This window comes from Camelina sativa, chromosome 2, assembly GCF_000633955.1.
Source record: "Camelina sativa cultivar DH55 chromosome 2, Cs, whole genome shotgun sequence".
NCBI lineage: Eukaryota > Viridiplantae > Streptophyta > Magnoliopsida > Brassicales > Brassicaceae > Camelina > Camelina sativa.
Window position 1 is genome coordinate 25908027 of NC_025686.1, and position 14211 is coordinate 25922237.

Consider the following 14211-nt stretch of genomic DNA (forward strand, 5'->3'; position numbering starts at 1 on the left):
GCAAGGGCAGAGCAACAAAGTTTGTGAAAGTGGGAAATATTAGTTTTATTTTTTTTTTTTTTTTTTTTTTTTTTTTTTTTTTTTTGTATCAAATATCAATGTGAAGATGGTGACGTTAATTGAACAGAAAGAGACTGAATATCTTGTCTTATTACTTGAGCTCTTACATATACATATATACCAATACAATCTTGTAGAATAAGCTAAACATAAATGCCTAATTACAGACAATATCAATCAAGGATATGTACAGAGTTATTAGCATAAATGGAGATATCATCTTTCCTAAAGTGTTGGTGTCGAGAATCTCTCCAATACCTTCCTTCAAGTTGGAGCAGGATTGGTTGAAAGACCCAACTTGCAAATAATTTCTTCGAATTCGCGACGACCCAATGCTTTGGTGAAGACATCAGCTAGTTGCGAGGCTGATCGAACGAAACGTAGACGTATAAACTTTGCTTTTGCCGCATCACGGACATTATGACAGTCAAGCTCGACGTGTTTAGTGCGTTCATGAAACACAGTGTTTGTGGCAATGTGAATTGCTGCTTTGCTGTCACAATGTAGATCGATAGGTGCCTTGTGCATGACTCCTAAGTCTTCCAGTAGACCCTTGAGCCATTTAAGTTCGCGTAACGTCAGTGACATGCTGCGATACTCGGACTCCGCAGAAGACATAGAGACAACTTTTTGCTTCTTTGAATGCCATGACAAAGGAGAGGTGCCAAGAGAGATAAACCACCCTGTTAATGAACGGCGATTTACCGGACAACCCCCCCAGTCAGCATCACACCAACCAGTTAACGTGAGATTATCATCAGAGGATAAGAGAATGCCTTGCCCTAGGGATCCATTTAAGTAACGCACAACACGTAACGCTGCTTCCCAATGAGCTTGCGTCGGCCTCTGCATAAATTGGGATAAGATATGAACAGAGTATGTGAGATCAGGTCGGGTTGCAAGGAGATATATCAAACGACCCACCAAGCGACGATAGCGTTCTGGTTCCGGAAGAAGAGGACTGGTAACGCGACCAAGACTGTGTTGCTGTTCCATGGGAAACGTCTCTGGCGTACTGTCCAAAAGACTTGCTTCCTTGAGAATATCCAATGCATATTTTCTTTGATTTAAGAAGATCCCATCATCTCTCCTTGCTACTTCAATGCCCAAAAAATATTTCAAGGCACCAAGGTCCTTCATATGAAAACAGGAACTGAGATACTCTTTAAATTCAGAGATTGCATCCAAACAACTACCTGTGATGACCAAGTCATCTACATAGACCAGAACATAGATGCAAACATCCCCTTTCTGCAACGTGAAGAGAGAGTAGTCACGGTAAGACTGCTTGAAACCATACTTGAGCAGGGCAGTATGGAGCTTTTCAAACCAACAACGCGGGGCTTGACGGAGACCATATAGAGATTTGCGCAACCTACAGACCAGATTACGTTCACCATTCTCGGGTCGAAATCCTAGAGGCAGCTTCATATAAATCTCTTCATTGAGATCACCATGTAAGAAAGCATTGTGCACGTCCATCTGATGTAAAGACCAACGACGAGCTGCTGCAACTTTGAGTGTGGCACGAATCGTTGTCATCTTAACAACAGGGGCGAATGTTTCAGAGTAATCGACACCTTCCTTCTGATTGTTTCCGAGAACTACCAATCTCGCTTTATAGCGCTCAATGGTACCATCAGCTAGATATTTTATTCGGTATACCCATTTAGAGCCTAAAGCTTTCTTACCAGGAGGTAGCTCCGTGATGTCCCATGTATGATTAATCCCATGAGCATCGATTTCTGTCCCCATAGCAGCAGTCCATCGTTTATCAGTGACAGCTTCATGAAATGTCATGGGTTCCACTCCGGAAGTGATTGCCATAAGAAACGCACGATGTTGAGGAGAGAAATCCTCACATTCCAAGATATCAGACACCGGAAAAGGACAAGTAGGCTCAGGCAGGATCGGACCAGCTTGGACTGTGCGAATAACAAAGTCTTTTAATTTAATAGAGGGCTGTTTCTGTCGCTTTCCACGACCAAGGTCCTCCAGAGCAGCTTGATCGATTTCAGGAGAACCCTCCCTGTCATCGGAATCGGAGGCTTCGACCGTATGGTGACTATCGGGACTATCGGGAGAGGAGGACGATGATGAGGTGTCTACCGGGCATAGAGAAGGCCCACTAGGAGTTGATGGAGATGACGGTGAGAGAGGCCCAGTTGAAGAAGATGGGTCCAAAGAGGGACCAGGCCCAATAGGTGGATTAATTTGTTCTTCGTCATCAACATCCGCTATAGGCGACGGAGGTTCGGGAACAGAAACAGAGCCGTCGACTACTTCCGGCGTGTGCGACGATGGCGAAGGAAGAAGCCAATCACCGTCTAAATCAACATCTACCGCTGGAGCCTCGTGACTGTCAGTATATGAAGGAAACACATCTTCAACAAAGACGACATCGCGAGACACAAAAAATTGTTCAGTTTGGAGATCGAAGAGAGTCCAGCCTTTCTTACCAAAGGGGTAACCGACAAAGATACACTTCCTACTGCGAGAGGCAAATTTGTCACCTCCACGGCGCTGATTGTGCGCATAGGTGAGACACCCGAAGACTTTAAGATTGTCGTATGCCGGAGCAGTCTCATACAAGAGCTCGTAAGGCGTTTTGCCTTGTAATAGAGGAGATGGTGTTCGATTGATGAGGTGAGCTGCAGTGAGAACACTTTCTCCCCAGAATTTGACCGGCAAATTTGATTGAAACAACAAGGCTCTGGCGACGTTTAACAGATGACGGTGCTTCCGCTCAACGCGACCGTTCTGCTGCGGTGTACCAACGCAGGACGTTTGGTGAAGAATTCCTTGATCAGCAAACATGTCTCGCATACAAACAAACTCAGTGCCATTGTCACTTCTAACTGTTCGAATTTTCATATCAAATTGCCGTAACACCAGTTTTAGAAAATTCTGAAACAGAGGCTTGACTTGAGCCTTGTCACGCATCAGATACACCCAAGTACAACGTGAGAAATCATCAATTATGGTGAGAAAATAATGAGAATCACATGTACTAGAAGAGCGATATGGTCCCCAAACGTCCAAATGGATCAAATCAAATATCCTCAACGCTTTATTATGACTGGAATGAAACGAATCTCGAGTTTGTTTGGCTTGCAAACATACATCACAAGATGAAAAATCAGAAACACGTTTACTAATAACTGGAAGCAAATCAAAAACTCCATTAGAGGGATGGCCTAGCCGCTGATGCCATGTATGCTCAGCTCCATCCTTATTCATATGAAAAACATTAAGAACCCCAATGCGTCGAAAGAAGTAGAGACCCTCTCGCAACTCACCGGCGCCAATCAACGTCCTCGTTATACGGTCCTGTAACACACACCCGATGTTAGCAACTTGCATCACACAATCGCAATCCTTTACGAGTTGTGACACAGAGATGAGATTACACCGCAACTGAGGAACTAACAACACATTCTGTAATGAAAAACCATCATCAAAGCTAACTGTCCCTTTCTTAGTTGTTGTAGTCTCATGTCCATCAGGAAGACCAATTTTACAAGATAAAATTGTAGTTATATCATTGAGAAAAGTGGAACTACTCGTCATATGATTAGAAGCTCCAGTATCAAGAACCCAATCAAGAGAATCAGGCTTACCACTTAGACGTTGCGAAGGTGCCTTGGTTTGTTTCTCGAGAAGATGCATCAAAGTTTTCCACTGGTCGTTGTTAAGACCAGTGAACCCATTACGAGAAGCTTCACTGCTTTGATCTTCAGGTCCGATTACACAGGCTGCATTAGCCCGTGCCATGCTGCTTTGTCCACGACCACGAGCAGACTTCCCACCTCTCTCACCCCACCACTGAGGATAACCGACCAGCTGAAAGCATGTTTCCTTGGAATGCCCACGACGCTTGCAATGGGAGCACAGAAGTTTGCTTTTGTCTTCTATGACCTCAGGGGTGCGAGAGGTTTGTACTACAAAAGCCGCGACTTGCCCAGCTTGTTCCTCACGATTCTGTAACACGGTACGAACACGTTCCACAGATTTGACTTTGGAATACACTTGATTTAAGTTGGGCAAAGGCTCGCTGCTGATTATTGTTGTACGAAGTCCACCAAAGACTGCGTCATCAAGTCCAAGCAGAAACTGGTGCACTTTATCCTCCTCCTTCTTTTTCTCCAAGCGACTACGCAGATCACATGAACAGCCGCTGCATTGACACGTTGGTGATTGGTCGTAGTTGGACAAATCCTCCCATAGCATCTGCAATTTCCCGAAATACTCAATGAGACTCATGCCTTGTTGTCGACAATTGGCTAACTCAGCCTTGATCTCTTGAATTCTGGGTCCGTTTCCTTCAGAGAAACGATCTTTGATTTCACGCCATAGTTCTTTTGGATCGTCCTTGTTCCCAAGTGTCCTTCTCACCTTCGGCTCAATGGTGTTGAGAATCCACAATGCTACCATGGAGTTGACCGAAACCCAGTCCTCATACTCCGGTGCCTCCTCTTTTGGTTTCACCACTGTCCCATCGACATAGCCGAACTTCTTCTTCACACGCAAGGCAGATCTGATTGCTTGCGCCCATTCATCAAAGTTATCACCGGTGAACTGCACTTGAGCAATTATTCCACCAGGATTTTCAGTAGCGGAGAGTTGATATGTCGAGTTGATTTTACCGACATCAGACTCATTCCTCACAGTTTCACTATTCCCAATTTGTTCACTCATTGTTTATTTTGCCGTGATGGCTCTGATACCATGAACAGAAAGAGAATATCTTGTCTTATTACTGGAGCTCTTACACATACATATATACCAATACAATCTTGTAGAATAAGCTAAACATAAATGCCTAATTACAGACAATATCAATCAAGGATATGTACAGAGTTATTAGCATAAATGGAGATATCATCTTTCCTAAAGTGTTGGTGTCGAGAATCTCTCCAATATTAATCTTAATAAGGCTGAGTTCAACAAGGAACCCACATAATTTATTTTAATTATTTAATTAAACTAAATTACAAATACAAATATCATTGTATTTCAATAGACATTATGCTCTAACTGTTACAGAAATAATATCACATACATCAAAGGAAGATTACAACAAAATAATAATCTTTTATATTTTATTTCTTCGCTATACGTCGTATACGAACATACTTCACTTTCATATGTAGCGATCGACATGGTTTCTCTCTTTTATTCAAGTACTAAGAGATTGGTAACCATCTTCCCGGTTCTGTCTCCCGTATATCACGGCTGCTATTAGAACCACTACCGCCACCACCACCGTCACGGCCAAATATGCTAAAAAGTTCACGCTTGTCACAGGTCCCTACAAGGAAGTAACATATACTTAACGTCAGTATGGCAATATCTCCCAAACATTATATGTATTGAAACTGGTTTGATTTAAACCAAGATTGAGTACCAGGTAGTTAGTTACCTGAAAAAGATTAGGCAAGGAGCTCTCTGGTTCAGGCAACTGCTGAGCAACGATCATGTAAAAGATTCCCATAACTCCGGTATGACCAACGGCACTACTGTAATTAGACTCCAAAGTCAATGTCTCTCCATAGCTCACTTTCACTGGATCAGCAGGATAACAAGACGTCATTCCAACAATGTAACCAGCTTCGTTTCCAGGTTCAACTCCATTCCCATACTTGGCCATTGAGGTACATATTCCTTCACCGCTCTGATATCCACAAACACAAGACTCAATTCAATGAAAATGTTTTCAATCTTTTCGTTTTTGCGGTAGCTTAAACTAAATCAGTCTTAGTTACCTCGCGGTACAGAGCAGTACCGATACCACCCGTGTGTTGGTGAGCTACGCCGTAGACAATATACCCATCAAATGGCATCATTAAGCTTTTTTTCTTAACATCAATGCATCCATCGCCACTGGTTGTGCACGATTTCACCTCGTATTCTACCTGAAAAAGCACAAAAGACCCTAAAATTTTTAGACAATGAACTCGAAGTAACAGAACTAAGCAGATAGGGAAATTTTTTACTGACATGGCAATTATGTTCTTGGCTATCTCCTGTTGATCCCTCTGATTTTTTCCAAGAATCTGTAACATCGAGAATATAAACTTTAGCGGGCAAAACCGTGTTGTCCCAATCAACCCATCTCAAGGTATACTTCAAATACAGATTTCTTGTTTTCTTCCCGTTGTCAAATCCGCTCTTCACCAGACATTGAGTCTTATCGTAGCAGCAGTATAAACCTCCTTTGTATCCAGGATTTATAGCACGACCGTACTCACCAACGGTTACATTATAGAGATAACAAACACATTCTATGCATCCTTTCCTGTCTTCCACACCTCTCGTGTCTATTGCGTGAAGGTTGAGAAGCCATTTGAATTCATAACCATCAGGTCTCTCCTGAGGATTATCGATTTCAACTGCGTAAGGATCAGGAACATACGTTGAGGTTTTGCGGGTTTCTGATCCTAACCCATAGTAGTGTCTGAGTCTACTCCTGCACAACCCTCCGTTGTTTACAAAAATAATATCCGACGATCTCGAATCAAGATTGCTTCCGGGATCTTGACTTGAAACTCCCTGATTCCTAAACATTTCTTGCTGTGGAAGCGTAGAAGAGCCTTTACGAACATAGTAAGGTTTGACAACCCAGTGGTGGACATATGTCTCATGTAGAGGAACGGAGTTGCCCGCTTCATCAACCACTTCAGCATCGAAACTTTTGAGGCCGATATGGCCTCTTGGGAAATCGATGTCGAATAAGTAAGCATCTGAAACAGAACCAGGATTCATCACCAGTTTTGGTGATAAAAAGACTCCAGATTTTATCTTATTCTCGGTCCGTAGAAAGCCTTGGTTCGATGATACGAGCAGAGCAAGAGCTAAGAACAAGATCAGCGATCTCTTGTGGTAACGAGCCATATTATCTCCCCTGTTTTGAAGATTATATAAATAGAGAGGTTAGTAGTAACGTGATTTAGCTGATAAAAATCATAAACGTGGGATTAAAGTATCTCAAAACACTCTAAACCTAATTACTTCGTTTGATTTTGATTGGAATCAAACTATCAAAACCACTTGAACCCTAACTTAACCAGAAGACTAAACGTATCCACTCGTAACTATCATGACACACAACCAAGATTCAATTGCAAAATCAAAACACAAAAGAAACAAAGATGATATAGATAAAAGAGTGAGAGGGAGAGATTTACGTGGGTAAGAATTCGGATAAAACAGAGATGAGATGACTGACGTTTTCCCGCTTGAGGAATGAATGAAGTGCAATTCGAGAGTTATCTCTCTATTTATCATGTCTTGTTGGAATTTCGATTAGTTGTGGTGTGCACCATAAGCGCAGAGACGTAAAGGACGCGAGCTTCGTTATTACCTGACACTTGTAAAACATTGACGTCCTCACTCTCGTCACAAATCCGGTTTTTATTTTTCCTCTTCATCAGTAACCTGGTTAGAGTAATCTTTCTTACATCAAAGAACCCACAATAAAAATCAACATAATTACTTAATTTAGTCTCAAAATGAAGGAGATACGGAAATCTAATTTAAGATAGATAAGAAAATAAAGACGTAACGTCACTCACGTACGTGTATTTCTTTGTTGATGTGAAAGTAAAAAAAAAAAAAATAGAATAGTGAAATCTCAAGTTAGCAAAGTTGTTTTTTGATTGCTATACATATGGAATCAGTTTAAAAGTCAATTGAAATCTTTTCAAGTAATGGATATTTTTTTGTAAAAATCTACTAAACATGGAAAACATTGGACTTTAATTAAACAACACTTGATTTAAAACTCTTTTAGTATAGAGTTATATATACATTATTTGACTAAAGAATTTAAAATCTTTGGTTGTATAACATTGGATTTTGGTTAAGAGTTGGACCACTAAAAGTTTTTGGGCTAATTCGTGGTATTAATAAAAGTTGAAGGTCCTCATGACGAAATTTGATTTCCCTACGGGCACGACTAGGGGGTCAAACGGTACACCCAACAACACCAGTGACGGACGAGAGCGACGGAGTAAGTAAGTAAGACGATGACGAACAAGGAGAAAGCGCGGGAAAGAAGAGAGAAGAGGATGCAGGAGATCTCTCTCCTTCGAACTATCCCTTACTCTGACCACAACAGGTAACGAATCAATACTCCAACCTAATTTCTCCAAAACTTACTCTGCGATAATCTCAGGCTGACAGCATTGTTTTGAGCAGATTGAATTAGGATTACTTAAAGATTTGGGTTTAGATTAAAACAGTATATATATATATATATATATATATATATACTTTGGAGAAAACTGAAATTAAAGTTTATGCCTTTGAAGCCCTCTTCTTGATTATTTTGACTTGTGAGATTTTTTAGGTGGTGGTCTTGTGAAAATGTAGCAGTGGTGACCGGTTCAAACCGTGGAATTGGACTTGAGATTGCAAGGCAGCTTGCAGGTCATGGATTAACTGTTGTTCTTACAGCCAGAAACGTGGATGCTGGCCTTGAAGCAGTTAAATCTTTGAGGGACCAAGAACAAGGTCTCAAGATTGATTTTCATCAGCTTGATGTCACAGACACTTCGTCGATTAGGGAGTTTGGTTGCTGGATTAAGCAAACATTTGGAGGTTTAGATATTCTCGTAAGATCCTCTTACCGACTCGTTGATCGTACAGAGTAATTCTTCTGTTTGCCTTGATTGATTTATACACATTTTTGGTTTTGTGTTACTGTATGTTTCAGGTGAACAATGCAGGTGTCAACTACAATCTTGGTTCAGATAATTCGGTTGAATTTGCTGAGACAGTTATATCTACTAACTACTTAGGAACTAAAAACATGATAAAAGCTATGATACCATTGATGAGACCATCTCCTCATGGAGCTCGTATTGTTAACGTTAGTTCTCGGCTAGGTAGAGTTAACGGAAGACGTAATGTAAGTAACTCTTTCACTGTTAATCCTTATTTTGTTAGAGGAAAATCTTGTAAAACTCATGTCATTAAATCATATGCATTGCAGAGACTTGCAAATGTAGAGTTGAGAGATCAGCTAAGCAATCCGGATTTGCTGACGGAGGAACTTATAGACAGAACTGTCTCTGACTTCATCAACCAAGTAAAAGACGGAACTTGGGAATCAGGTGGGTGGCCTCAGACATTCACCGACTACTCCCTGTCTAAGCTTGCCGTAAATGCTTACACAAGACTTATGGCAAAAGAACTTTCAAGAAGAGGAGAGGAAGAGAAGATTTATGTTAACAGCTTTTGTCCTGGTTGGGTGAAGACTGCGATGACTGGCTACGCTGGAAATATGCCACCTGAAGATGCAGCTGATACCGGAGTTTGGCTTAGCCTGGTTCTTCCCGAAGAGGCGGTGACTGGAAAATTCTTTGCTGAGAGACGTGAGATCAACTTCTGAGGTTGTTGAAAGTTGGAATATATTCTGTTGCTTTCGTTTAGTGTCAAAAGGTTTTGGAACATCAATCTAAACAGGTCTAAAGTTATTTGGTTATGCGTTTATATATGACACTAGTGTTTGATTTGTCACAACTAATTAAGACATGTTTAGATTAAATGTTTTTAGTCTGTGGTTATAATCAGTAACCGACCTTAGCTCAGTTGGTAGAGCGGAAGACTGTAGTGTTAGCAGACAATCTTTAGGTCGCTGGTTCAATCCGGCAGGTCGGATTTTTAAAATTTTAATTTTTCCTATAATGTTAGTAATTGACCGTTTTACTCCTTTGACTGTAGTGTTAGCAGTCAATCTTTTATAGGCCGCTGGTTCGATTCCAGCAGGTCGGATTTTTTAAAATTTTAATTTTTCCCATAATGTTAGTAATTGACCGTTTTAACCCTTTGTTACTATCAGTTCCCACTTTTACTGGAATTGTAAAAAATTTAAAACGAAAGGGGAAGAAGAATTTTCTTTAGCTCTTCTCTATACTGAGATACTGTATTAGACTCTCTCAAAAGGATTCTAGTTTTCATTACAATGATGAAGCTTTGTCCTTTCTATATAACAAAAAAAGGTTCTGAATCTACAAAATACAGACATACGAAGAAACAAAACCAACCAACCAATAGAATCATTCAATCAAATTCCAACACTGGTCCTTACCAAGGTTTCAGATCAGCGACCGGTCCTGCTGTCCAGTTTAACAGCTTCTCACCTGGTCTCAGATACACACTCTTTTCATGAGGCAGCTTACGAGCCAACCCATTCAACACTTGATGAAACGCATCTCCTGGTTGAGCCGGTTGTGGGAACAGCATTGCTTGTTTCATGGATGGGTTTGCCAACAACCTCTGTTTCCTCAGTATAACCTCTGGTGGGATCGATGTGAGTATTGTGTCCAAGTAAGGAACATCCTTCTCATCCACAAACACGCCAATCTCTTCCCAAGGGATCGCATCTGCAAAAGGTAACACAATGTCGTCTGCTATTATCACAGGGATGCAACCAAAGATCACGGCTTCCACCAGTCTTGGACTCCATGGGGCCCATCCAAGCGGGCATAAGCAGAAGATTGCTCTCTGCATGTCCTCATAATATGTTGTTGGGTGCTCTGTTGAGATGTCGAACAGCGGATTGTCTTTGAAGTTTTCCCATACAGCTGCTCGTGCGCCTCTGTGCCCATTGAAAAACAAAACATCATTACTAAGTATAGGAGCAGTACGTGGCGGTAAAAACAGTCGATGAATCTTCATTGCTTTGTTAAGTTTCATATCCACAATTACAAATCAGTAAAGTAATTATGAACTGTTTAAGGTGATTTGTGAAAACTTTTGAAACATAGCTAAGCATTCTTATAAGAAAAAGTTACCTCGCATAATAGCCACCCTCAGGATCATTTCCCACATCATAAAACAATCCTCTGAAATAAACAAAGATGGATCGAGGAGTTTTTTCAGGAATTAAGTGTGACTGCATCTTCTGTGGTGGAGCATACGGAGGAACAGTGATTGAACCCTCTTTCAAGCAAACATGATTCCTTTGACCAAATGTCTGCACCAGTGTAGCTCGTTGAAGCAAGGTTAGTATTCCTCTTCCTATTGCCTTCTCTTCCTGCCACAGTCAAACACAAACAAGATATTACTTAAGACAGGTTAGCAACATTGCAGGTAAATATATTTGTATCACTGCTCAGGATAACTATTTCTGCTGCATCAAAAAGGCTTTGCAAGTTAAATGCCACTATGAGTGTGGAGGCATTAAGATCTACTGAACACTAGTTATAGACTTTTGGTTCCTAGTTTAGTCCACGAGGAACTATACGTGAGACCATGATGAAACAAGTGCACAACTTAACCCGAGGACTCAGCATGGAACAGTGATGCTGTATGGAACAGTGATCAACTCACAAGTTGCAGAACTGGAAATAATTCAGAGAGCAAGTTCAACATTGGCACATAACCAAAAGTGTAGAGGCATTGATAAAGCAAAAGCCAAATTAGGAATTTAGGATAGGAAGTAAAAAGAGAGATATTTTGTTTACTTGATAATGGAAACAGGCTCCAAAGTCATGAGGCACGACAAAGAAGTGGTCAGCTCCTTCAGTGCGATTCCAGTAAGGCCAGTTTGAAGCAATGAGCTGAATGGCACTTCTCATCATTCGTGGAGATTTAAAAGGGAGAGGAAGACCATTAGGAGTGAGATCACAAGTGGTGTAGACAGGAACGTAGAACCAATCAGCTTCCTCGGGATTAAGTGTTCGAACTGGGCTAGACAAAAGAAAANTTCAACATTGGCACACAACCAATAGTGTAGAGGCATTGATAAAGCAAAAGCCAAATTAGGAATTTAGGATAGGAAGTAAAAGAGAGATATTTTGTTTACTTGATAATGGAAACAGGCTCCAAAGTCATGAGGCACGACAAAGAAGTGGTCAGCTCCTTCAGTGCGATTCCAGTAAGGCCAGTTTGAAGCAATGAGCTGAATGGCACTTCTCATCATTCGTGGAGATTTAAAAGGGAGAGGAAGACCATTAGGAGTGAGATCACAAGTGGTGTAGACAGGAACGTAGAACCAATCAGCTTCCTCGGGATTAAGTGTTCGAACTGGGCTGGACAAAAGAAAACGCTGCATATATATCTCAGCAGCAAACATGTGGTTAAGACATCTCGGATCTTTCTGAAGTATCTTCTTATTGTATTTACTTGGAAGCTCATAAACAAAGACTTTCAGCCTTCCCACAGGATCATCTTCCAACACATCACCAGCACTACCTATAAAAAAAAAACAAACACACACTTCAGTTTTTCACATGATTCTTCTTGAACATCAAAACACTGAATCCACAAGCAATGACTGAACTGTATAATAGCTCAACTATAATGCAAAATCAAAGTAAAAGCTCAAAAATAAGGCATGAATCTTGCTACTAGTTCATCTTATTATACATTTTTCCCCAGATTCAATTAGAATCAACCATAGATAACCTCTACTATAATAAGAAACCCTAGTCTTCGCTTCGATTAAAGAACTAAGTAATGACCACACAAACTCACATACTGAGAATCCCTAGAACTCCAAGTAACGAGCTGAATCCAAGTAAAAAACCATGAAATCAATCACTAGAATCCATAGATTGAGCTTAATCACTACACAGTTAGGAAGATAGAAATCACCTGAGATTCGCTCAGTTGGTTGACTCCGACTCAAACGGAAAGCAGAAATCGTCGAGAAAGTGAGGTTACAAACAATGAAGATCAAAACCCAGCTCCACAGCTTCATTTTTCTTATCTCTTGTTCTCCCCGAGAACCACCTAAGATCTTTCAAAATCCCAGATTATAGGAAGGAAAACATATAAAGTATATAAAGATCGGCGAGAACAGTTGAAATGTCAGGGGAAAAAAAAAATTAGTTGCTAAGAAAAGAGTTGGCCGAGAGATTGAGACTTGGAAACTGGAACAGAAGATATAAAATTCGCCAACCGATTTTAGCTAGATCACGCCCAGAGTTGACAGCGAGATCACAGCGATTCTCATTTTTTGAAGAAGATGCGTAGAAACGAGTAAGAAAAAGGGAGAAGAAGAAGAAGAAAGAAAGAAAGACAGAAGAGAGATTCGTCTATGGCCTATGCGACGTCGTTGCGCTGGGATCCCATTTTCGTCAAAGAGAGAAAGAGAGAGAAGTCGTTGGGGTGTGAGATGACCAGTCAACGTCAGCCACTTTAAAATTTATTATTATTTATATAATAACGACGTAATGGACTGGGCCGAGATATAAACTGTAAAGTAAGCCCATTATTATAAGGGCCCAAAGGTAAATTTTTACAATTTGTTTGTTTTGTTTTTCTAATAAACACTAATTAATTATTACTTAAATAAAAATACATGTGAAATTGATACTGAGAGAATAGGGTAGTAATAGGGGGGCGTTAGAACATATAATTCAATCTTTTCAGGATTCTAAAACTCCAACAGTTAAATAACAGTGGTGAGAACAGTATTTTTAAGAGTACAACTAGTCGCAACTCGCAATGATGAAGGGTGATGATATTATTATAATACAATGTACCTTACTTATACGTAGTATCAATAAGACAATAATGTTTAAAAGATTTAATAAAAAGGAAATGAGAGAGAGAGAGAGAGAGAGAGAGAGAGAGAGAGAGAGAGAGAGAGAGAGAGAGGACAAAAAAGAAAAGGTAAGAGAGGAAACTGAGGAGAGTGAGACAGTCAAATACAAAAACTACACAGACTGAGAGCAGTTTCTCAGAACTCCGATTTGACCTGTCGTTTCCTCATTGGCTAACTTTCCAAAGTTTTTTTATTTTCGGCTAATTTTCCTATTTTTTTTTTTTTTTTTAAACACTATTCTTTGTGTTCACTGTTTACTGCCCCAAGTTACGTAACCGATGTCCAATCCTATTCCCAGTTCCATTTTCCAAATATACATTTTGGCATTAAAAGTTCATTTATCCGGGTTTTCTCACTATTGTAATTTTTTTTTTTTTGCTGTAATAAATTAACAAAAAGCTAATAAATGTAACATTTCTTTACATTAAATGAAACCTTTATTTACGTTGTAGGAAGCAAATTTTTTTTTTTTTTTTTTTTTGACAAAGGAAACAAATTTTCTTTTTATATAAATGCTAAGTCCAAATTCCAAATGGGAGAGGGGTCAGGTGTGTTTCCAGTCTATCATCTAATCCCACAAACTTTGGGTCTAA

The 14211-nt window shown here is 40.2% G+C and overlaps 3 protein-coding genes across 5 annotated transcripts; 1 reads left to right on the plus strand and 2 right to left on the minus strand.

Annotated features, from left to right (window-relative positions):
* On the minus strand, positions 4993 to 6954 carry LOC104739210. The gene is made up of 4 exons (XM_019237875.1): positions 6061 to 6954; positions 5826 to 5975; positions 5483 to 5734; positions 4993 to 5371 (listed from the first exon to the last, which is right to left on the minus strand). The coding sequence occupies exons 1-4, from the start codon at positions 6952 to 6954 to the stop codon at positions 5240 to 5242; spliced, it is 1428 nt and encodes a 475-aa protein (XP_019093420.1). The 3' UTR covers positions 4993 to 5239.
* On the plus strand, positions 7999 to 9519 carry LOC104739243 (carbonyl reductase [NADPH] 1-like). Its single transcript, XM_010459533.1, has 4 exons — positions 7999 to 8179; positions 8411 to 8675; positions 8777 to 8971; positions 9056 to 9519. The coding sequence occupies exons 1-4, from the start codon at positions 8088 to 8090 to the stop codon at positions 9452 to 9454; spliced, it is 951 nt and encodes a 316-aa protein (XP_010457835.1). The 5' UTR covers positions 7999 to 8087; the 3' UTR covers positions 9455 to 9519.
* Positions 9968 to 13159, minus strand: LOC104739253 (probable beta-1,4-xylosyltransferase IRX10L). Of its 3 annotated transcripts, none has more exons than XM_010459546.2 (5): positions 12664 to 13157; positions 12114 to 12261; positions 11532 to 11772; positions 10860 to 11101; positions 9968 to 10663 (listed from the first exon to the last, which is right to left on the minus strand). In XM_010459546.2, the coding sequence occupies exons 1-5, from the start codon at positions 12767 to 12769 to the stop codon at positions 10150 to 10152; spliced, it is 1251 nt and encodes a 416-aa protein (XP_010457848.1). In that variant the 5' UTR covers positions 12770 to 13157; the 3' UTR covers positions 9968 to 10149. The 3 variants fall into 3 exon arrangements, with proteins under 3 accessions (XP_010457848.1, XP_010457856.1, XP_010457864.1); XM_010459554.2 differs by having other exon boundaries at positions 11532 to 11721; positions 12063 to 12261; XM_010459562.2 differs by lacking the exon at positions 11532 to 11772 and having other exon boundaries at positions 10150 to 10663; positions 11873 to 12261; positions 12664 to 13159.

Bases quoted from the DNA above. Each gene is read 5' to 3' on its own strand.
- LOC104739210 (XM_019237875.1), bottom strand. From the start codon at position 6,954: ATGGCTCGTTACCACAAGAGATCGCTGATCTTGTTCTTAGCTCTTGCT. The intron at 5,976-6,060 runs GTCAGTAAAAAA...GTGCTTTTTCAG, and splicing joins GCCAAGAACATAATTGCCAT to GTAGAATACGAGGTGAAATC. The intron at 5,735-5,825 runs GTAACTAAGACT...TGTGGATATCAG, and splicing joins GTACTGCTCTGTACCGCGAG to AGCGGTGAAGGAATATGTAC.
- LOC104739243 (XM_010459533.1), top strand. From the start codon at position 8,088: ATGACGAACAAGGAGAAAGCGCGGGAAAGAAGAGAGAAGAGGATGCAG. The intron at 8,180-8,410 runs GTAACGAATCAA...GAGATTTTTTAG, and splicing joins CCTTACTCTGACCACAACAG to GTGGTGGTCTTGTGAAAATG. The intron at 8,972-9,055 runs GTAAGTAACTCT...TATGCATTGCAG, and splicing joins GAGTTAACGGAAGACGTAAT to AGACTTGCAAATGTAGAGTT.
- LOC104739253 (XM_010459546.2), bottom strand. From the start codon at position 12,769: ATGAAGCTGTGGAGCTGGGTTTTGATCTTCATTGTTTGTAACCTCACT. The intron at 11,102-11,531 runs GTAAACAAAATA...TGACTGTGGCAG, and splicing joins GAGCCTGTTTCCATTATCAA to GAAGAGAAGGCAATAGGAAG. The intron at 10,664-10,859 runs GTAACTTTTTCT...CAATGGGCACAG, and splicing joins GAGGGTGGCTATTATGCGAG to AGGCGCACGAGCAGCTGTAT.